The sequence below is a fragment of the Mytilus californianus genome, unplaced genomic scaffold, assembly GCF_021869535.1.
Source record: "Mytilus californianus isolate M0D057914Y unplaced genomic scaffold, xbMytCali1.0.p SCAF_13, whole genome shotgun sequence".
Taxonomy (NCBI): domain Eukaryota; kingdom Metazoa; phylum Mollusca; class Bivalvia; order Mytilida; family Mytilidae; genus Mytilus; species Mytilus californianus.
Genome location: NW_026262615.1, coordinates 14,322,010 through 14,338,278, shown reverse-complemented (window position 1 = coordinate 14,338,278; position 16,269 = coordinate 14,322,010). Strand labels below are relative to the sequence as shown.

The following is a 16,269-nucleotide window of genomic DNA, read 5'->3' as shown; positions in this document are numbered from 1 at the left end:
TAGCTGTACGCTCTTGAATACAGAATGAGTTGTGTCCCATATGTAGGTGAGATGGTATATAAAGGTGGGGGGAATTATAATTTGAAATTAAAATCGTCTCGTTTATCATTGGTTCTGGTACTGAAATTACCGCTTATGTCAATATTGAGGTATAAGTCTAAAAATAAGGCGAAGGAAGCCGTGTCTGTTGTTTCTTTAATTTCTAGTCATGACGATATATCAATGGAAAGAACATCATCAATATATCAGAATGCGAAATGCATCGCTATCAATAACACTAACGGTAGCAAGTTTACTGGATAAGACGTGCATTTCGACAATTAATGTTTCTCGGATGATTCTCGAGTTCGGACATAGGAAAAACATTTTTTTTATTTGTTTCTATCCATAGGGAATACCATATACTAGTTAATCGTAACAAAGTAATACGTATCTTACTATATAGCTTAACTTTACCTACCATATTCACGTCTAAGTTCTGATATTCTACACCTAAAATCGCTCTTGTCCTGTGGCCGATCTAATCTAGCACCTTCAAATTTTCTAGGCTGTAATTCCATAGATTTAAGTTGTGTCTTTGCCTCTAGTTTTTGCACGTCGGAATCTACAGCAATTTGTTTAAAAATATTTTTATCTTAAAATAAGAAGTTGAAGGTGTAAGACATAGCAGTTACCTTTTTATTTCGAAACTTTAAACGTCTTATATTCAGATGAATAAATTTGTAATATTTTCAGTACTTGATAAAGGGAAAACAGTTGCGTAAGATATGATGGAACACAATTACTTTGTTTAATCAGATTTCAAAGCTCCGATGAGCAAACTCATGTTTTAGGCAGTGATAATAATCATCAATTTAATGACTGATGTTTAAAATAGACTAGTCTAAAAAAAAACTCCGCCAATAAAAAAAAATATTAATGTAGTAAAAACCGGGCGCCAAGTTTGTCAGAATAGCGGTTGGACAGACATAAGATAGATGTATATAATATGTCGGTTGTTGACTGAAGATACAAATTAAAGGCAAGGAAGAGAATTTTTGAAGACTGTTGGTAGCAAAAGAATGTGCAATATATAGATATGATTATGTAATTATTCATATGATAAATAATACCTCTCCAAAACAGTTACAGGAATCAAAGTAAGGATGGAAGGGTTGACAATAAGTCATTAGTCGAATAACAAGCAACAGCATGGCCGAGGTAAAAAATGCTAGATAAAAGGCATAGGTCATCTTAGTACTTCACAGTCAATCATTGATCGAACAACACACATTTCGCACAATAACGACGATAGTATCAGTTGCTGTTAAAACACAAGCAACAGATTATCCATTATGTCATTACGTTGGCACTCTTCAACAATTTTGATTATCATATATGATTTGTAGTATTGAACAAAAATAATAAGCACACACAGATTGCATTTAAGACTAACGGCAGTCGGGGGAGAATTACATGCATGTGAGTCAATGTGTATTCTTCATAACATATTCAAATTTGGGTTCATAGATAACCTTAAACTTAATAAGGACAAAAATATTAAAAGTGGGAAAAAACGTTTTCACAGAAATATAAGAATTCATGAACGAAAATATTTTTCTCGATTTGTATAATACAAACCACGATTGTTTTGATGATACTCCATATATTTCTTAATGTAATTGTGTCATTAGACAATGTGGTTTTAACATTACTTAATGTGAATGTCGGTTAACGTAATGTAGTTGTTTTATTACATGATGTATTAATGTTATTTCGTAATGGAGATTTGTCAATTCTTTATATGGCTTTGATATTATGTAATGATATTTCAAATTTTGACGAATTTACACAACATGATGTGTTCGTTTCAGTTTTTGATTTGGTCATGCTTTGATATGGTTATCATATTACTTGATGAGGTAAAACCACGTGATCAATTGGGAAAAAATCCTTCTGTCTTTAAACCGATTTATTCTTCTATTTATTCCTTTTTAAACTGTTTATATCACAAAACATTGTATTCTTTAGTGCTATTACAGGCTTGTAAACATTTTGATTGGATAAACCAAAAATAGTTTTTAGCATATATATAAGGGCAATTGCTCCCAGATAAGATATTGCAAATGTTCTACAGGAGGACAGTACCAACCGTTTTACCTTAGTATCAATAAATGTTAATCCATTATTATCACGTAGGTTTATAATATATACTACTGTCTCTTTAATACGCTTAATACGCTTAATAACTGTATAGCGGGTTATTTTAGCGTTTGTAAAATTTAGCGATTTAGGGGCAACAAAGTATATGAAAATTTTTGGCGGTTTTTATTTTTGCTGATTCTTAAATCTCATTTAAAACATTTTGGTGGATTTTTAAATCCCAGTTAACTATTTTGGCTTTTATCTTAAAGCGTTGCAGTTAAAGAGTTAAAAATGATAAACAAGTATCTACTGTAATGGTTAAATGGTTGTTTTACCAGCATGATGTCTTATTTATTGATTATTTTTTGATCCAGTCAATATATTTTGTCACAGGTTTACAAACTTCTTGACAATGTTACGGTTGATTAGTCACGAAATTGACCTTTGATGTACTAATTATGTTATAAAGTTATTAAGAGTAACTTACAACTCTTATATAATTTGACAATAATTAAAAAGGATAAATACCTGACAGAGTACCTTACACTCTTTAGCTATTAGAAAGTACCGAATTTATGCATAAACTTTCGTGGAATCTATTTTCGCGATTTTCCTTCATCCACCAAAATAAGCAAAAATTACTCGCTATACGGTATATTCTTTTGTTTAGACGACTGATTTACCATGATAGATTAAAGACATTTGAGAAAATAGAAGAAAGAAATTGTGTTAGATATCAAGATTAAAACACTTATTGGAGATTGTGAAAATAAAACAATCTGTCGAATTATAGCGCAATGAAAAATATGTAATGTATGATTTGGTTCATAATCGCCAAACTATAACCCTCCGTCTTTATTTTCATAAATTTCTGAGAATCTGAACTTGACAAATCATTACCCTAAAAGCACAAAATGGTAGATAGATCATCATTTTTTGTACTTCACATTAAATTTTCTCTTCCTTGTCGATATCCCGTAAATCGACTAGGAAGAGAAATTTAATGTGCCCCACTCGCACTTTCATTTTCTATGTTCAGTTGACCGCGAAATTGGGGTGAAAACTCTAATTTGGCATTAGAACTAGAAAGATCAAGCATAGGGAGCATGTATACTAAGTTTCAAGTTGATTGAATTTCAACTTCATCAAAAACTACCTCGACCAAAAACTTTAACCTTAAGCGGGACAAGTGGACTAGACGAACGGACGAACGAACCGACGGACGCACAGACAGAATAACTAAATGCCCTTAAGTGGAGCATAAAAATTATGTTCTTTTCATCTTTGGTTTAAAAAAACGATGCCAATATTACATATTAATACTGGATACCTGAACTTACGAGAAATCACTTTAAAAAACTATATATAGCCGGCTTAATGAACAGCATCTTGTGTGGTACTCTGACATTACATTATGCAACTGTCATACACGTGAGAGTTTAAGCTAGCTATAAAACCAGGTTAAATCCACCATTTTCAACATAAGAAAATGTCTGTACCATGTCAGGAATATGTCAGTTGTTATGCATTCGTTTGATGAGTTTGAGCGTTTGATTTTGCCATTTGACTACGGACTTTCTGTTTTGAATTTACCTCGGAGTTCGGTATTTTTGTGAATATTCTTTTTATGAGGTTTTATTATAATAAGTACTTTAATATATTTTGTCTTTACATAATATAGTTTTGACATTACTTAATGATGTTATAATATTACTAAATGGTGTTTTGATGATACTCCATATATTTCTTAATGTAATTGTGTCATTAGACAATGTGGTTTTAACATCACTTAATGTGAATGTCGGTTAACGTAATGTAGTTGTTTTATTACATGATGTATTAATGTTATTTCGTAATGGAGATTTGTCAATTCTTTATATGGCTTTGATATTATGTAATGATGTTTCAAATTTTGACGAATTTACACAACATGATGTGTTCGTTTCAGTTTTTGATTTGGTCATTCTTTGATATGGTTATCATTTACTTGATGAGGTAAAACCACGTGATCAATTCGGAAATAATCCTTCTGTCTTTAAACCGATTTCCATGTGGTTTGTTTAATGTGCAGAGATGGGTATATATCCATTGAGTTACTGTTCAGAGTTTTTTTTATATGAAAAAGGACATAAAGGGTATGCAAACATTAAATGAGACCGGGAGACAAAAATGAGAACAGGTACTGAAATAACAATATTTCCAACACATTTAATAATCACTTCAGTCCTCCCAGTCTTTTTTTCTGAATAGCTCTAACATAGAAGCAGTATTAAAGTAAAAAAAATCATAAAAGTTTCCACGGAACCCTATTCAAAAATATATTCGCAATTTTGCTACATATATCATATCTTTAGCATTATGATCTAGAGCATCTGCAGAATTTTCATAAAAGGTTAGAAAAATATACAGTGTAATAAAATTAAACCGCGGGTTGCATCTACTTGTTGACTGCAAAAACCAAAGTCATTCGTAAGCTGTATTTGGCAAAACTTTTAGGAATTTTTGGTCCTCATTGCTCTTCAACTTCTTACTTTTTTTGGCCTTTTTAACTTTTTTTATTCGATCGTCACTGATGAGTCTTTTGTAGACGAAACGCGCGTTAGGCGCAAATACAAAATTTCCATCCTGGTATCTATGATGAGTTTATTTACAACCACTAGGTAGATGCCACTGCTGGTGGAGTTTTTATTCCCCGAGGGTATCACCAGCCCAGTAGTCAGCATTTTTGTGTTGACATGAATTATCATTAATATGGTCATAATTATAAATTAACTGTTTACAAAACTTTACATTTTTGAATTCTAAGGCTTTTCTACCTTAGGAATAGTTTACCATAGCTGTATTTAGCAACACTTTTAGGAATTTCTGGTCCTCAATGCTCTTCAACTTCGTACTTTGTTTGGCCTTTTAAATTTTTTTTTATTCGAGCGTCACTGATGAGTCTTTTGAAGACGAAACGCGCGTCTGGTGCATATTCAAAATTTCAATCCTGGTATCTTTGGTGAGTTAATTTATCAATTAATATATATATATATGTGCATATATAATTCGTCTAAACAACAGCCCAACAATGTTAGATCTGTAAATTTGCGGAAGCAAATTTTTTGTTCTTCCCTAGCATGGATTCGAACTCATGCTACTGATATATCGTGGCACCAAATCGCCTTTTCAGCCTTGTATCAGCATCACTGCTGGTGATCCGATGAATAAAATCTGTTGTAGAGTCGTCACTGGTTCAGACGTACTTATATATATATATATTGTCAAAATTTGGCTCTGGGCTTTTGATAACAAAAAAAGCTTTGGTCCAAATTTTATAAACTTCCTTGAACGTTTGACAAAGTAGTTGGTGACTGAAAATATTCGACTTAATAGAAAAGGTTAAGTGTAAAACATCGTAGTCCATTTATCTATAAAATGCAGAAAAATGAAAAAAATATTTTTAAAATTTGGCTCATAAAAAAGTTTCTGTCCAAAGTTCACTACTGACATAAGGTTCCAAAAGTAAACTGTGTTTGTCGGAATCAAAAATTTTATTATAGAATATCTATGATATGCAAAATCTAACCGTGTATTTAGATTTTCAATTTGGGACCCCGTTTTGAAATTGGTCCACATTAGGGTCCAACATTACACTTTGTTTTATTTCAACAACAACGTAATTCCTCGGTCTCTTTGATATATTGAAACTAACTGTATTTTTTATTTTTCATCCGGTTTTAAAATTGGTCCACATCAAGGACCAATTTGTTCATTTTTTTAACTTTGTTAAATTTTAACAAAAATAAATTCTTGGGGTTCTTTGATATGCTGAATCTAACAGTTTATTCAGATTTTTTATTTTGGGCCCGGTTTTTTAAATTGGTTCACACAGGGACAGTCAATACTACTAAGTCTATACAAATGTCATAGCAAATCATTTCACATTTACGAAGTGCTCTTCATAACTATATGTTCAAGCTTAATAAAGAATTACTTTTTTAAAATTTTTATTTCAACATTCTGTTTTTGAAAAGATTTGTCGGATAGTTTTTGAAATATAGACCTTTGAACATTGTGATATTTTGTTTGTAAATTACGAGTGGCCCCCTTTGGCATGACTTGAGTGTTCTTCATAACGAGATGTCTCAGTTTAATAACTTTATATTCTTCTAAAACCTTATATTTTTTGTCATGGTAAATGGCTATTAATCAGATTTGTATGATTGGAAAAAAAATATATTAAATTACAATGTACTTAGAAATACGCAAATTACTACTAGCTTCGTATATCAGAAACTGATTTAATTGTTTGGTGCTAGCTTTACACGGGAGACATAGTTACTAAATACAATGAATAGTGATCAGTACCGTTAGTATGGACTGTTCCTGGTTCACATTAAGATAATAAAAAAAAAGGTCGAACTTCAAAGTTAGTTTGATTTGAACGAAAATTAAAATCTTGGTGTTCTTTGATATGATGAATCTAAACATGTTTTACGATTTTTGATTTTCAAGATGCTCGTACTCGGGTTCAAATATCAAACTTTGTTTGGTTTCAACATAAAATAGATATATGGGGTTCTTTGCTATGCTGAATCAAACCGTGTATTTAGATATTGGAATTTTGACCCCGTTATCAAATTGGTCAATATTGACAGCCAGGGGCATTACTTAAACAAGGTACTTTTAAAATTACCTATACAAGTAATGTTTAAAACGAGGCAATTTTATATACTACTTATATAAGTAACTTTTCCAAATATCATTTTTATAGGTGTCCAATTCTTTAGATTTTACTAGCTTTAACAAATTTTCACAGTCATCTGGTTTTTTTTCCCATGAAATATAAAATATAATTCTTTTGAAACCCTAATTGCCTTTCTGACGCACTTATCTTTTATATCAACGCTTCTTGGTCAAAGATTGGACTCTTGGGACTATTAAAATATCATTTGCCTTAAAAATCTTGAAGGTAGACAGATATAAATAGATAATTCTTTCAAAGATGTATAAAATAACTTATTCAAGTAATATTTTTATCATTATTTTTAAAGTAAACCTTTATCTCTCTACTACTCTCAAATTTAATAAATTATTAATTTTATGATATAATATGATGTAAAGATTCATGGAAACTTAATTTAGTCCATGCTTCCATTGAAATTTAAAACAATTCTTTTGAGTAGTTTTATAATTTTTAAAAACAAAAAATGCCTATATAAGTAACTACAAAAAATTACTTGTTTAAGTAATGCCCCTGACTGACTGAAGTACAAAGGGTCAAAAATTATACTTTATACGATTTCATAAATATTGAATTCTTAGGTTTTTTTGAAATGCTAAATTCAACCATGTATTCATATTTTGGATAATTGATCATCAAAGGTTTATGTTAAATTTCAAATTGTTAATTTCATAGACCAAATTCATTCCGTGTCAGAACCCTTTGCTGTTTCAAATACTGCATCACAATCCAAGTTCAGAGCTGTATCAAATTTGAATAATGTGTCCATACTTGCCCCAAAGGTTCATATTTTGACCTCTGCAGTAGTTTTATTCATAGATTGTTTTGTTATGAATTATGCCTTTAGTTTTCTCGCTTGAATTGTTTAACACTTCGAGCTTTTCATAGTCGACTGTACGGTATGTTGAACAGCCACTTGGTAGAAAGTTGTCTCATTGGCAATCATACCACATCTCCTAATGTTTATTTTGTGTTCTGTCATAACTTTGTCGTTTTTCGTTTTTTTTCCATGGCATTGTGACCTCGTTTTCGGCTGATGAGTTTGAATATCACTTTCATCTCTGTTATGTTAAACTGGAAGAAATATTTATCTTAACTATTTGTATGCAAACAATTTTGAACAAAATAGTGGATTGAACCATTTGGCGGAGGACATTCAATTTCGAAAACATGCACACCCCCTCAGTCCCCTTTCCGAAAACGAGAGCCATAGATCCGCGATAAAAATTCAAATATGAACTTATTTCAAATAACTCGATTTTCAACTCGAGCTCTTAATCTAAACATGCTAAATGGGAAACAATTGAGAAGTTTAACTTAAAAGGTGACTAAAATGTTAAGTTAAAGCAGAATTTTTACTCGAACCCTTCCAATAAATATGACTTAAAATCAAAGTCCAACATGAAAATCAATTCTTATTCGAAATCTTAATTCAATAATGACTTGATTGTATAACTCGATATTTACCTGCACATAAAACAAAGGACCTCGATATCGGTCCTCTGTAGATATATTGGTATTTGTAGTATTTTTTCATTTTTGTCTGCCGGTTATCAATTATGTTACATGCCTCTAAGTCCTTTTTCATGTTACATGTAATTAACTCTGAACAGTAACTCGAATTTTGATTTGAACTTGAACTCAATGGATAGCTAAACATAAATCCAAAAAGTAAAATCACAAAAATACTGAACTCCGAGGAAAATTTAGAAAGGAAAGTCCCAAATCAAATGGCAAAATCAAATGTTCAAATACATCAAACGAATGGATAACAACTGTCATATTCCTGATTTGGTACAGGAATTTTCTTATGAAGAAAATGGTGGATTGAACCTGGTTTTAAAGCTAGCTAAACCTCTCACTTGTATGACAGTCGCATCAAATTCTATTATATTGACAACGATGTGTGAACAAAACAAACAAAAACAATAGGTAAAAATGTCACAAATTGGGGTAAATAGTCTAATTCGGTAGGTCACATTCGTGAAAAGGGAACGGGATTGTAGTTAAGACATAAGGAACATATCCAATATCATCTGTGAAACGGATATTCCATAACGGTCAACCAACTCGTGATGGCGTCCGTAAAATTTACAATGTGATGATTTCAACTTCACCATTTGGATATCTTGGTTTAAAAATGAAAATTCACAATTGGGAAGCTGAAATCATCTCTTTTGTCGTAAAGTTTTGTTTTCAACCGACCCTCATAGTCATTACTAGATATAAGTCATAATCAAAAGGCAAAATCAAAAGATCAAACACATCAAACGAATGGATAACAACTGTCATATTCCTGACTTGGTACAGGCATTTTCTTATGTAGAAAATGGTGGATTGAACCTGATTTTTTAGCTAGCTAAACCTCTCATTTGTATGACAGTCGCATCAAATTCCATTATATTGACAACGATGCGTGAACAAAACAAACAAACACAATAGGTAAAAATGTCAAAATAGGGGTACAGCAGTCTTAATCACTATAAAAACAAACAAATGTAACGAAGAAGCACAAAAGGCATACATCAAATTTAACATCCTCATTTAGCTTATATTATACGATTTTATTTATCTATGTAAAATCCACCCATAAAGGATGGAAGGTTTTAAGTACTGGCGTAAAATCGCGCGTTTGAAATTCGCACAGGTAGACATAAAATAATTTTGTCGTTCAAAGTATGAAGAGATACATAAATACAGAGTCACGTAAAATGGATATCACAAAAAACAGACTTAACAGTAAAAGTAATATTAATAAATAAAATAATTTTGTCGTTCAAAGTATGACGGGATACATAAGCACAGAGTCACGTCAAATGGATATCTCAAAAAAACAGACTTAACAGTAAAAGTAATATTAATAAAGACAAATAAAAGAATACTATAACACGTTATTAAGATGATAAACAACGTCAGTACGCAAAATATATACTTCAAGACCATCGTGTATTATTTGTGATGTTGATACGGAATATTCATCAACAAGTTCTTGGTATCTTCCGATGAACTTTTTTAGAAAAAGGACAAGACGTTATTTGACATACCCGTGGTTCATCAACTTTCTCCTCAGACACTGGTGACGTTTTACAAAGTCTAAGTAGGAGCTGCAAGCTCTTGAATACCGAATAAGTTGGGAAATGTATATCCCATATGCTGGTGAAGTTGGTATTTTGCTACTTAGGTGGGGGAAATTGATAATTTCAAAATTAAAATCGTCTCGTTTATCATAGATTCTGGTACTGAGATGACTGTGTGTGTCAAATTCGAGGTATAGGTCTAAAAATGAGGCGGAGGGACCGTGTCTGTTGTTTCTTTAATTTCTAGTTCTGGTGGATATATTAATGGAACCCAATCAGAAAAGTTCGGATTGTTAATGGAAAGAACATCATCAATATATCTGAAAGTGAAATTAAATAACCTGGCTTCTTTGATCTTCTTGTTTTTGACAAGTGTCTGAAGGAACTCCGATTCATATGAAAATAAGAAGAGGTCGGCAAGGAGAGGCGCACAGATCGTTCCCATAGGAATGCCGACAATTTGTTGAAAAAGTCTACCTCCAAATTCAACAAATATGTTGTCAATAAGAAACTCCAGCATACTGATCACTTGTTCCTCTGTGTAGCATGTTTTACCCTTTTGTTCACTATTAACAAAATATGCCTTATGGTATCCCAAAGTAATAAATTTATAGCGTACGCTACCATTTTTATGATGAAAAGCATTGTGGATTATTTCTTTTAGACGGTTTTTCAATTTCACATAGGGAATGGTGGTATACAAGGTTGAAAAATCAAAAGTTTTGATAGATCTAATTTCAGAAAAAGACCGAGATTTAAAATTATCTAGAAGTTCTTAAGTGTTTTTAAGAGTGGTTAATACCACTACGCGAGTAAACAGTTTCGCAGTATTTCTGAAGACCCCCTTTCACTGCGGACAGAATTTTAGTCAATCTAATGGACAATTCTTTAGGTGAACATGCAGATGAGCCGGCAATGTACCGTTGTTTGTACGGAATTTTGTGAAGTTTAGGTATCCAATACAAACAAGGTAAGTTCTCCGATATGTTGTTCAATGCAATGTTCATTGAAGCCATGAAGGACTTATGATTCGCCAAAATCTCATCCTTGTCAAATGATATATTTCTGTATGTGGGATTACCTGAGTGCTCATTTATTTCTAATTCTTTTGCAAGACACTCGTAGTAATACGATTTACATAAAAAGACAATATTATTTGAAGCTTTGTCCGCAGGAACAACAACATACTTATCTTGAAGAGATGATAGACATTTCACAGCCTCTTTGTCTCTGAAAACGAACTTTGGTCGATCATTCACACAGTTTTTCAAGTTATGAATGCGACGTTTTATCAGAGACCTGATTGTTTTGACCCATTCTGACAAAGTGTCCAGTTGAACTTCTTCTCGTTTAGCCCATGCTCTGGCGTAGTCCTCAATGGAATCCATAATTATTTTGAAGTTATGGTTCAAATTGATGTGTTGGGGTTCTCTAAACTTAGGACCATGAGAAATCACCTTTTGGAGATTTTCATGTTGAATTATGTTTAGATCCCCAGTAATAACATGGCCAGAGGGAAGTAATTGTAAGGCGAGTGGGAACAGTCACATGTCAGAGCGTTTTTTAGGTATTGTTCTAAATCAAGGTCCTTCAATGCTTGTTTATAGTTAAACATTTTGGGTGCAATGGTTTTGGTGTAACTGTAGGATACAATAGGAACAGACTGATTTTGAAAATAAATAGGAATTTTAGATGTTACCTCCTTCTGATGTAGAACGTTGCTGATGTTGATTGCATCAATTCCTCTATTGGTAAAGTAAACAGGAAAGAATTTCCTCTTTTCCTCATGTAAAGGTTTTGATCTTACTGGTTTAAAAAGACAGAAAAGAGCTACATCACAAATTGGAGAAAAAGTATTTATGCATCTTTTGTCAAGTGCATAATCTCTCAAACATTTTAAAAAATTAACAGGCAGTGAAAAAAAAAAATAGTTCTAATGTAATGTAACCCTAGCGGATGTGAAGATGAGAAAGAAGGTCATCAAAGCTTCCAGAGGGCGATCTAGATTTGGAAGACTTTTTTACATTAGGCCGATGGTAACGTTTTTGCCCATGACTACGTTGGTTTCGTAAGGTAGTATTAAATAAACTCATTACATTAACATCACTGCAGGCTGGACTTGACAAATTTCCTACTCCTTTGACATTATCATTACAACCATATGGCATTGCAGTACCTAGTTCTCTTATCCAGAAATTTTCTCTATCTTTTCGGAAAGGAGTACTAAGTGCAGGGCTATTTCTGAGGTGATAAATTTTTTCTCGATGATGCGTACTTTCATAGATACAGAAGGATCATGGTCCGGTTGATTAAAATGGTTATAAAGAACCCTGAATTGCGGATCTTTATTATCAGACCGGTGTTGATGCATCCTTTTACGCAAAGTTTGTCGAGTTTCACCAACATAAAGTAGCCCACACAAAGTACATTCAATTCCGTACACGACATTGTCCGTGGAACAGTCCAGAGGCTCGAAAGATTTAGTATAATACGTTTTTCCTGTTAAATTACTGGTAAAATCAGGAGTCGTGATTAACAAATTATATGTCTTACACGTGCTTCGTTTTCCTTTTTTGTGTTTACAAGAAGAAATGATAGGTGCTGATTCACTTGTAGCAGGTGTATTCAAACAGTCGAAAATATTAACGCAACATGGCTTTAATTTATGAAAAGTATCTGAATTTTTAAGTAGTAATTACCTTTTGGCTGAACGTACGTCAAATCAGGGGTATCCCGGAGAAAATTCCGTGGAACACACAAATCAAATGCTACAGTGTTCCGTGCAACAAAACAGGATCTTAGTAACCCGGGCGACGTCCCAGCCGGTTTGTTCTTTGTATTATTTGTTTTCATCATGCATAAAGCTACCAAGTTAATGGTGCCCTCTGGGAATAATCCACCAGCAGTAAAGTTTCTTCTAGGAAGAAACTTGACATCGACTTGGTTGTAGTAAAAAGTAAAATCACAAAAATACTAAACTCCGAGGAAAATTCAGAAAGGAAAGTCCCCAATCAAATGGCAAAATCAAAAGTTCAAACACATCAAACGAATGGATAACAACTGTCGTATTCCTGACCTGGTACAGGCATTTTCTTATGTAGAAAATGTGGACTGAACCTGGTTTTAAAGCTAGCTAAACCTCTCACTTGTATGACAGTCGCATCAAATTCCATTATATTGACAACGATGTGTGAACAAAACAAACAAAAACAGTTGGTAAAAATGTCACAAATAGGGGTAAATAGTCTAATTTGGTAGGTCACATTCGTGAAAAGGGAACGGGATTGTAGTTACGACATAAGGAACATATCCGATATCATCTGTGAAACGGATATTCCATAACGGTCAACCAACTCGTGATGGCGTCCGTAAAATTTACAAAGTGATGATTTCAACTTCACCATTTGGAACTCTTGGTTTCAAAATGAAAATTCACAATTGGGAAGCTGAAATCATCTCTTTTGTCGTAAAGTTTTGTTTTCAACCGACCCCCATCCAATGCACATTAAACAAACTACATAGAAATCATTTAAAAAAAAAGAAATATTGTTTCCAAAACGTTCACAAGGTTTTACCTTATGAAGTATTGTGATTACCTTATCAAAGAATGATCGAACCGCATTAAATACTGAAACGAACACATCATGTATTGTAAAATCTTTAAATGTTGAAATATTATTATGTAATGTGAAAACCATTTAAAGAATTCACAAATAATCATTACATAATAACAAAAGCACACCATGTAATGAAACAACTATACATTACATTAACCCACATACCCCATCAAGTAATGTTAATATAAACCACATTGCCTAATGACACAACAACATTAAATAATAGTGAAATAATTATAATTTATTACAAAACCATATTAGGTATTGACAAAACCATATTAAGTAATGCCATAACCATATTGAGTAATGCCATAACCATATTAAGTAATGCCATAACCATATCAAGTCAGTACGAAACCATATCTTGTAAAATCGAAATATCATTTATTAATGACTATAAAAAAATGCAACGTAGTATACCGCTGTTCGATATTCATTAATCAATTAAGCGAAAACAAATTCGGGTTACAAACTACAACTGAGGAAATTTCCTATGGCTCTTGAATCAAAACAGTTTGAAAGCAAAATCAATGTTGATCTCTGTGTTTCTATAAAACTTCTTTCAAATCGTACTTAATAACTGAGCTGTCTTGTCGTAATAAAGATGCCAGTATTCTACAGATGATAGAACATCTTGAATGACACATGAACGAGTAAAGCTATGACTAATGAAAAATGATATCATAAATCCATGATCTGGCAATGAATCTAAGTGAATATATGTATAACATATAATTTGTATTTACCATATATGAGTTCTGATTTTTGACTGCTAATGTCACTTTGTATTTCTTTTTTTTTCATTTTTCCCTTTTCTTCGTCACTGATCATACCGGTGTTTTCATGGGTAAGTTCCAGTAAATCTGTTTTTGAACATAAAATGAACATTTTTAAAAGTAAAGTAACGCTTCGGCATCCTTTTATTCAGAGTACTGAAGAACCACGAAACATAAAAGGTCAAAAATGAATGACCTATCTTTAATATTTGCATTAGTGGCAAAAAAACAATATAATATGCATATCCAGAATTCTGAACCGACGATTTTAAGCCATATTTTTATCAAAACTTAATCTGTATACCATCACGAGAATAACAATCAATTTTCAACCATGTTGCAACGTTAACTGTACTAAAAGACACTCGCAAATGAGCAGCCAAATAAATGAAACAGAAATAAGTATAATGGTTTATCGTGCAATTTCATCTGCGGTTTGTGTTGTTATTTTGATATGTATCTTTCTAATTGCTTATGAGATTTGAATATTTGGTAAAATGCTTTTGTTTAAATTTACCTCTATGCGTAAATCATTAAATTAAAAAAAGGCAAGTGATGAAGATAAAAGATAAGTCGAAAAATGAATGACAACACGCCGATTAATACATAAGATAACAAGCTCAAGGATTATACATTGAGAAACGTATGTATAATGATAACCACACAATGGCCAACGAAAAACGTGTTCAAAAAGGCAAATTATAACATATAAAGTTAGAATTAGGTTACGTGAGAAAAAATCTTTCACACATCATATCTTCAAAGACGGACACTTAAATTCTAGTTCTTCTACTAAATCCTGCAATCGGAAAGTTTAGCTAGCTATGAAACCGGTTTAAATCATTTGTTTACCAAGTAAGGAATATGGCAGATGTTTATTATTTGTTCCGTTGATTAATATAGTCTAATATTTGGTTTTGTCAATTTTTCTGGACTTCCATATTTTTTTAATTTATCTTTAGGTTTGGAATGTTTTTTACTCTCCTGTGTTTTGGTAAAGTTCATTTTATAGTTTTACCATCCCAACATAAAACAGGGACCTTTGAGTTTGTATATTGTCTACATCTAACCACATACAATTGACATGAAACTATTGAAATACTTCACATAAATATTTCGCATAAATGATTTTTTTTGCATATATGATAGAATGAAATGCAGAAATACAATGAAATAGATTGACAATTGTACCACATTTCGTTTTTTTTTAACGGCGTATAATTCTACTAATTAACGAAACCATGACGATTGTCAGCAGAACAAAATCAAACAGTCTTGTTAATAAGAGAAACTAGAGTATCCAATGCTTAACTCACCTTCAAAAACATTGTTTCTGTATACAAATGGTCCTTTGGCTTCAATAATTCGTCGTCTTATTTCACATAACCTTCGGTCCAACTGGATTATAATTTCATTCTTTTCACAACAATTTCTACATTCGTACAAAGTCTTTTTGGAACTTGAATCTACAAGGTAGTTAATAAATTAAATTTCTATTTATTAAGACGCATAGTTAAAAATTTGAAAAAAGCAAACAAATCCTGCAAATTATCAGGACCGTAACTGTCAAGTAAAGAGTTTATTGTACTGCACAAAGGCCAAAATTTAAGTACGGTACTATTTACATGATATTACAAGGGAATTATCATTTAACGAATTCATTCATGTCTAATCTTAATCTATAACGCTCCCCCTATAGTTGTACTAATTATATCTTTGTTCAGATTCTAAACTGTGTAAGTCATCGCTTTCGAGTTCTTTCTCTGTCTGTCTTAAAATTTCCCTAACACTGATCCTACCTGTATTGTCTAAAGGGTTTTGTCCATAATTTGTTGCTGAACATAGAATCGAAACATTGAAAAAAGAAGAGTTTTCATAAAATTTTATCTAGACAACTGATAAATCAAAGATGATACAAAATATCAACATATATAAAGTTGAGGCTTAAA

General features: G+C 32.1%; 1 protein-coding gene across 3 annotated transcripts in view; it reads right to left on the bottom strand.

Annotated features, from left to right (window-relative positions):
* LOC127723222 (uncharacterized) overlaps positions 1 to 16,269 on the bottom strand; it is a 94,760-nt gene that overhangs the window by 43,625 nt on the left and 34,866 nt on the right. For 2 of the 3 annotated variants that reach the window (XM_052229783.1, XM_052229782.1), the window contains exons 13-15: positions 15,637 to 15,786; positions 14,291 to 14,407; positions 461 to 604 (exon numbers count right to left, since the gene is read on the bottom strand). In XM_052229783.1, coding sequence (XP_052085743.1) covers positions 461 to 604; positions 14,291 to 14,407; positions 15,637 to 15,786 — 411 coding nt within the window. The remainder of the gene's footprint in view (positions 1 to 460; positions 605 to 14,290; positions 14,408 to 15,636; positions 15,787 to 16,269) is intronic. The other variant, XM_052229784.1, reaches the window with a different exon arrangement.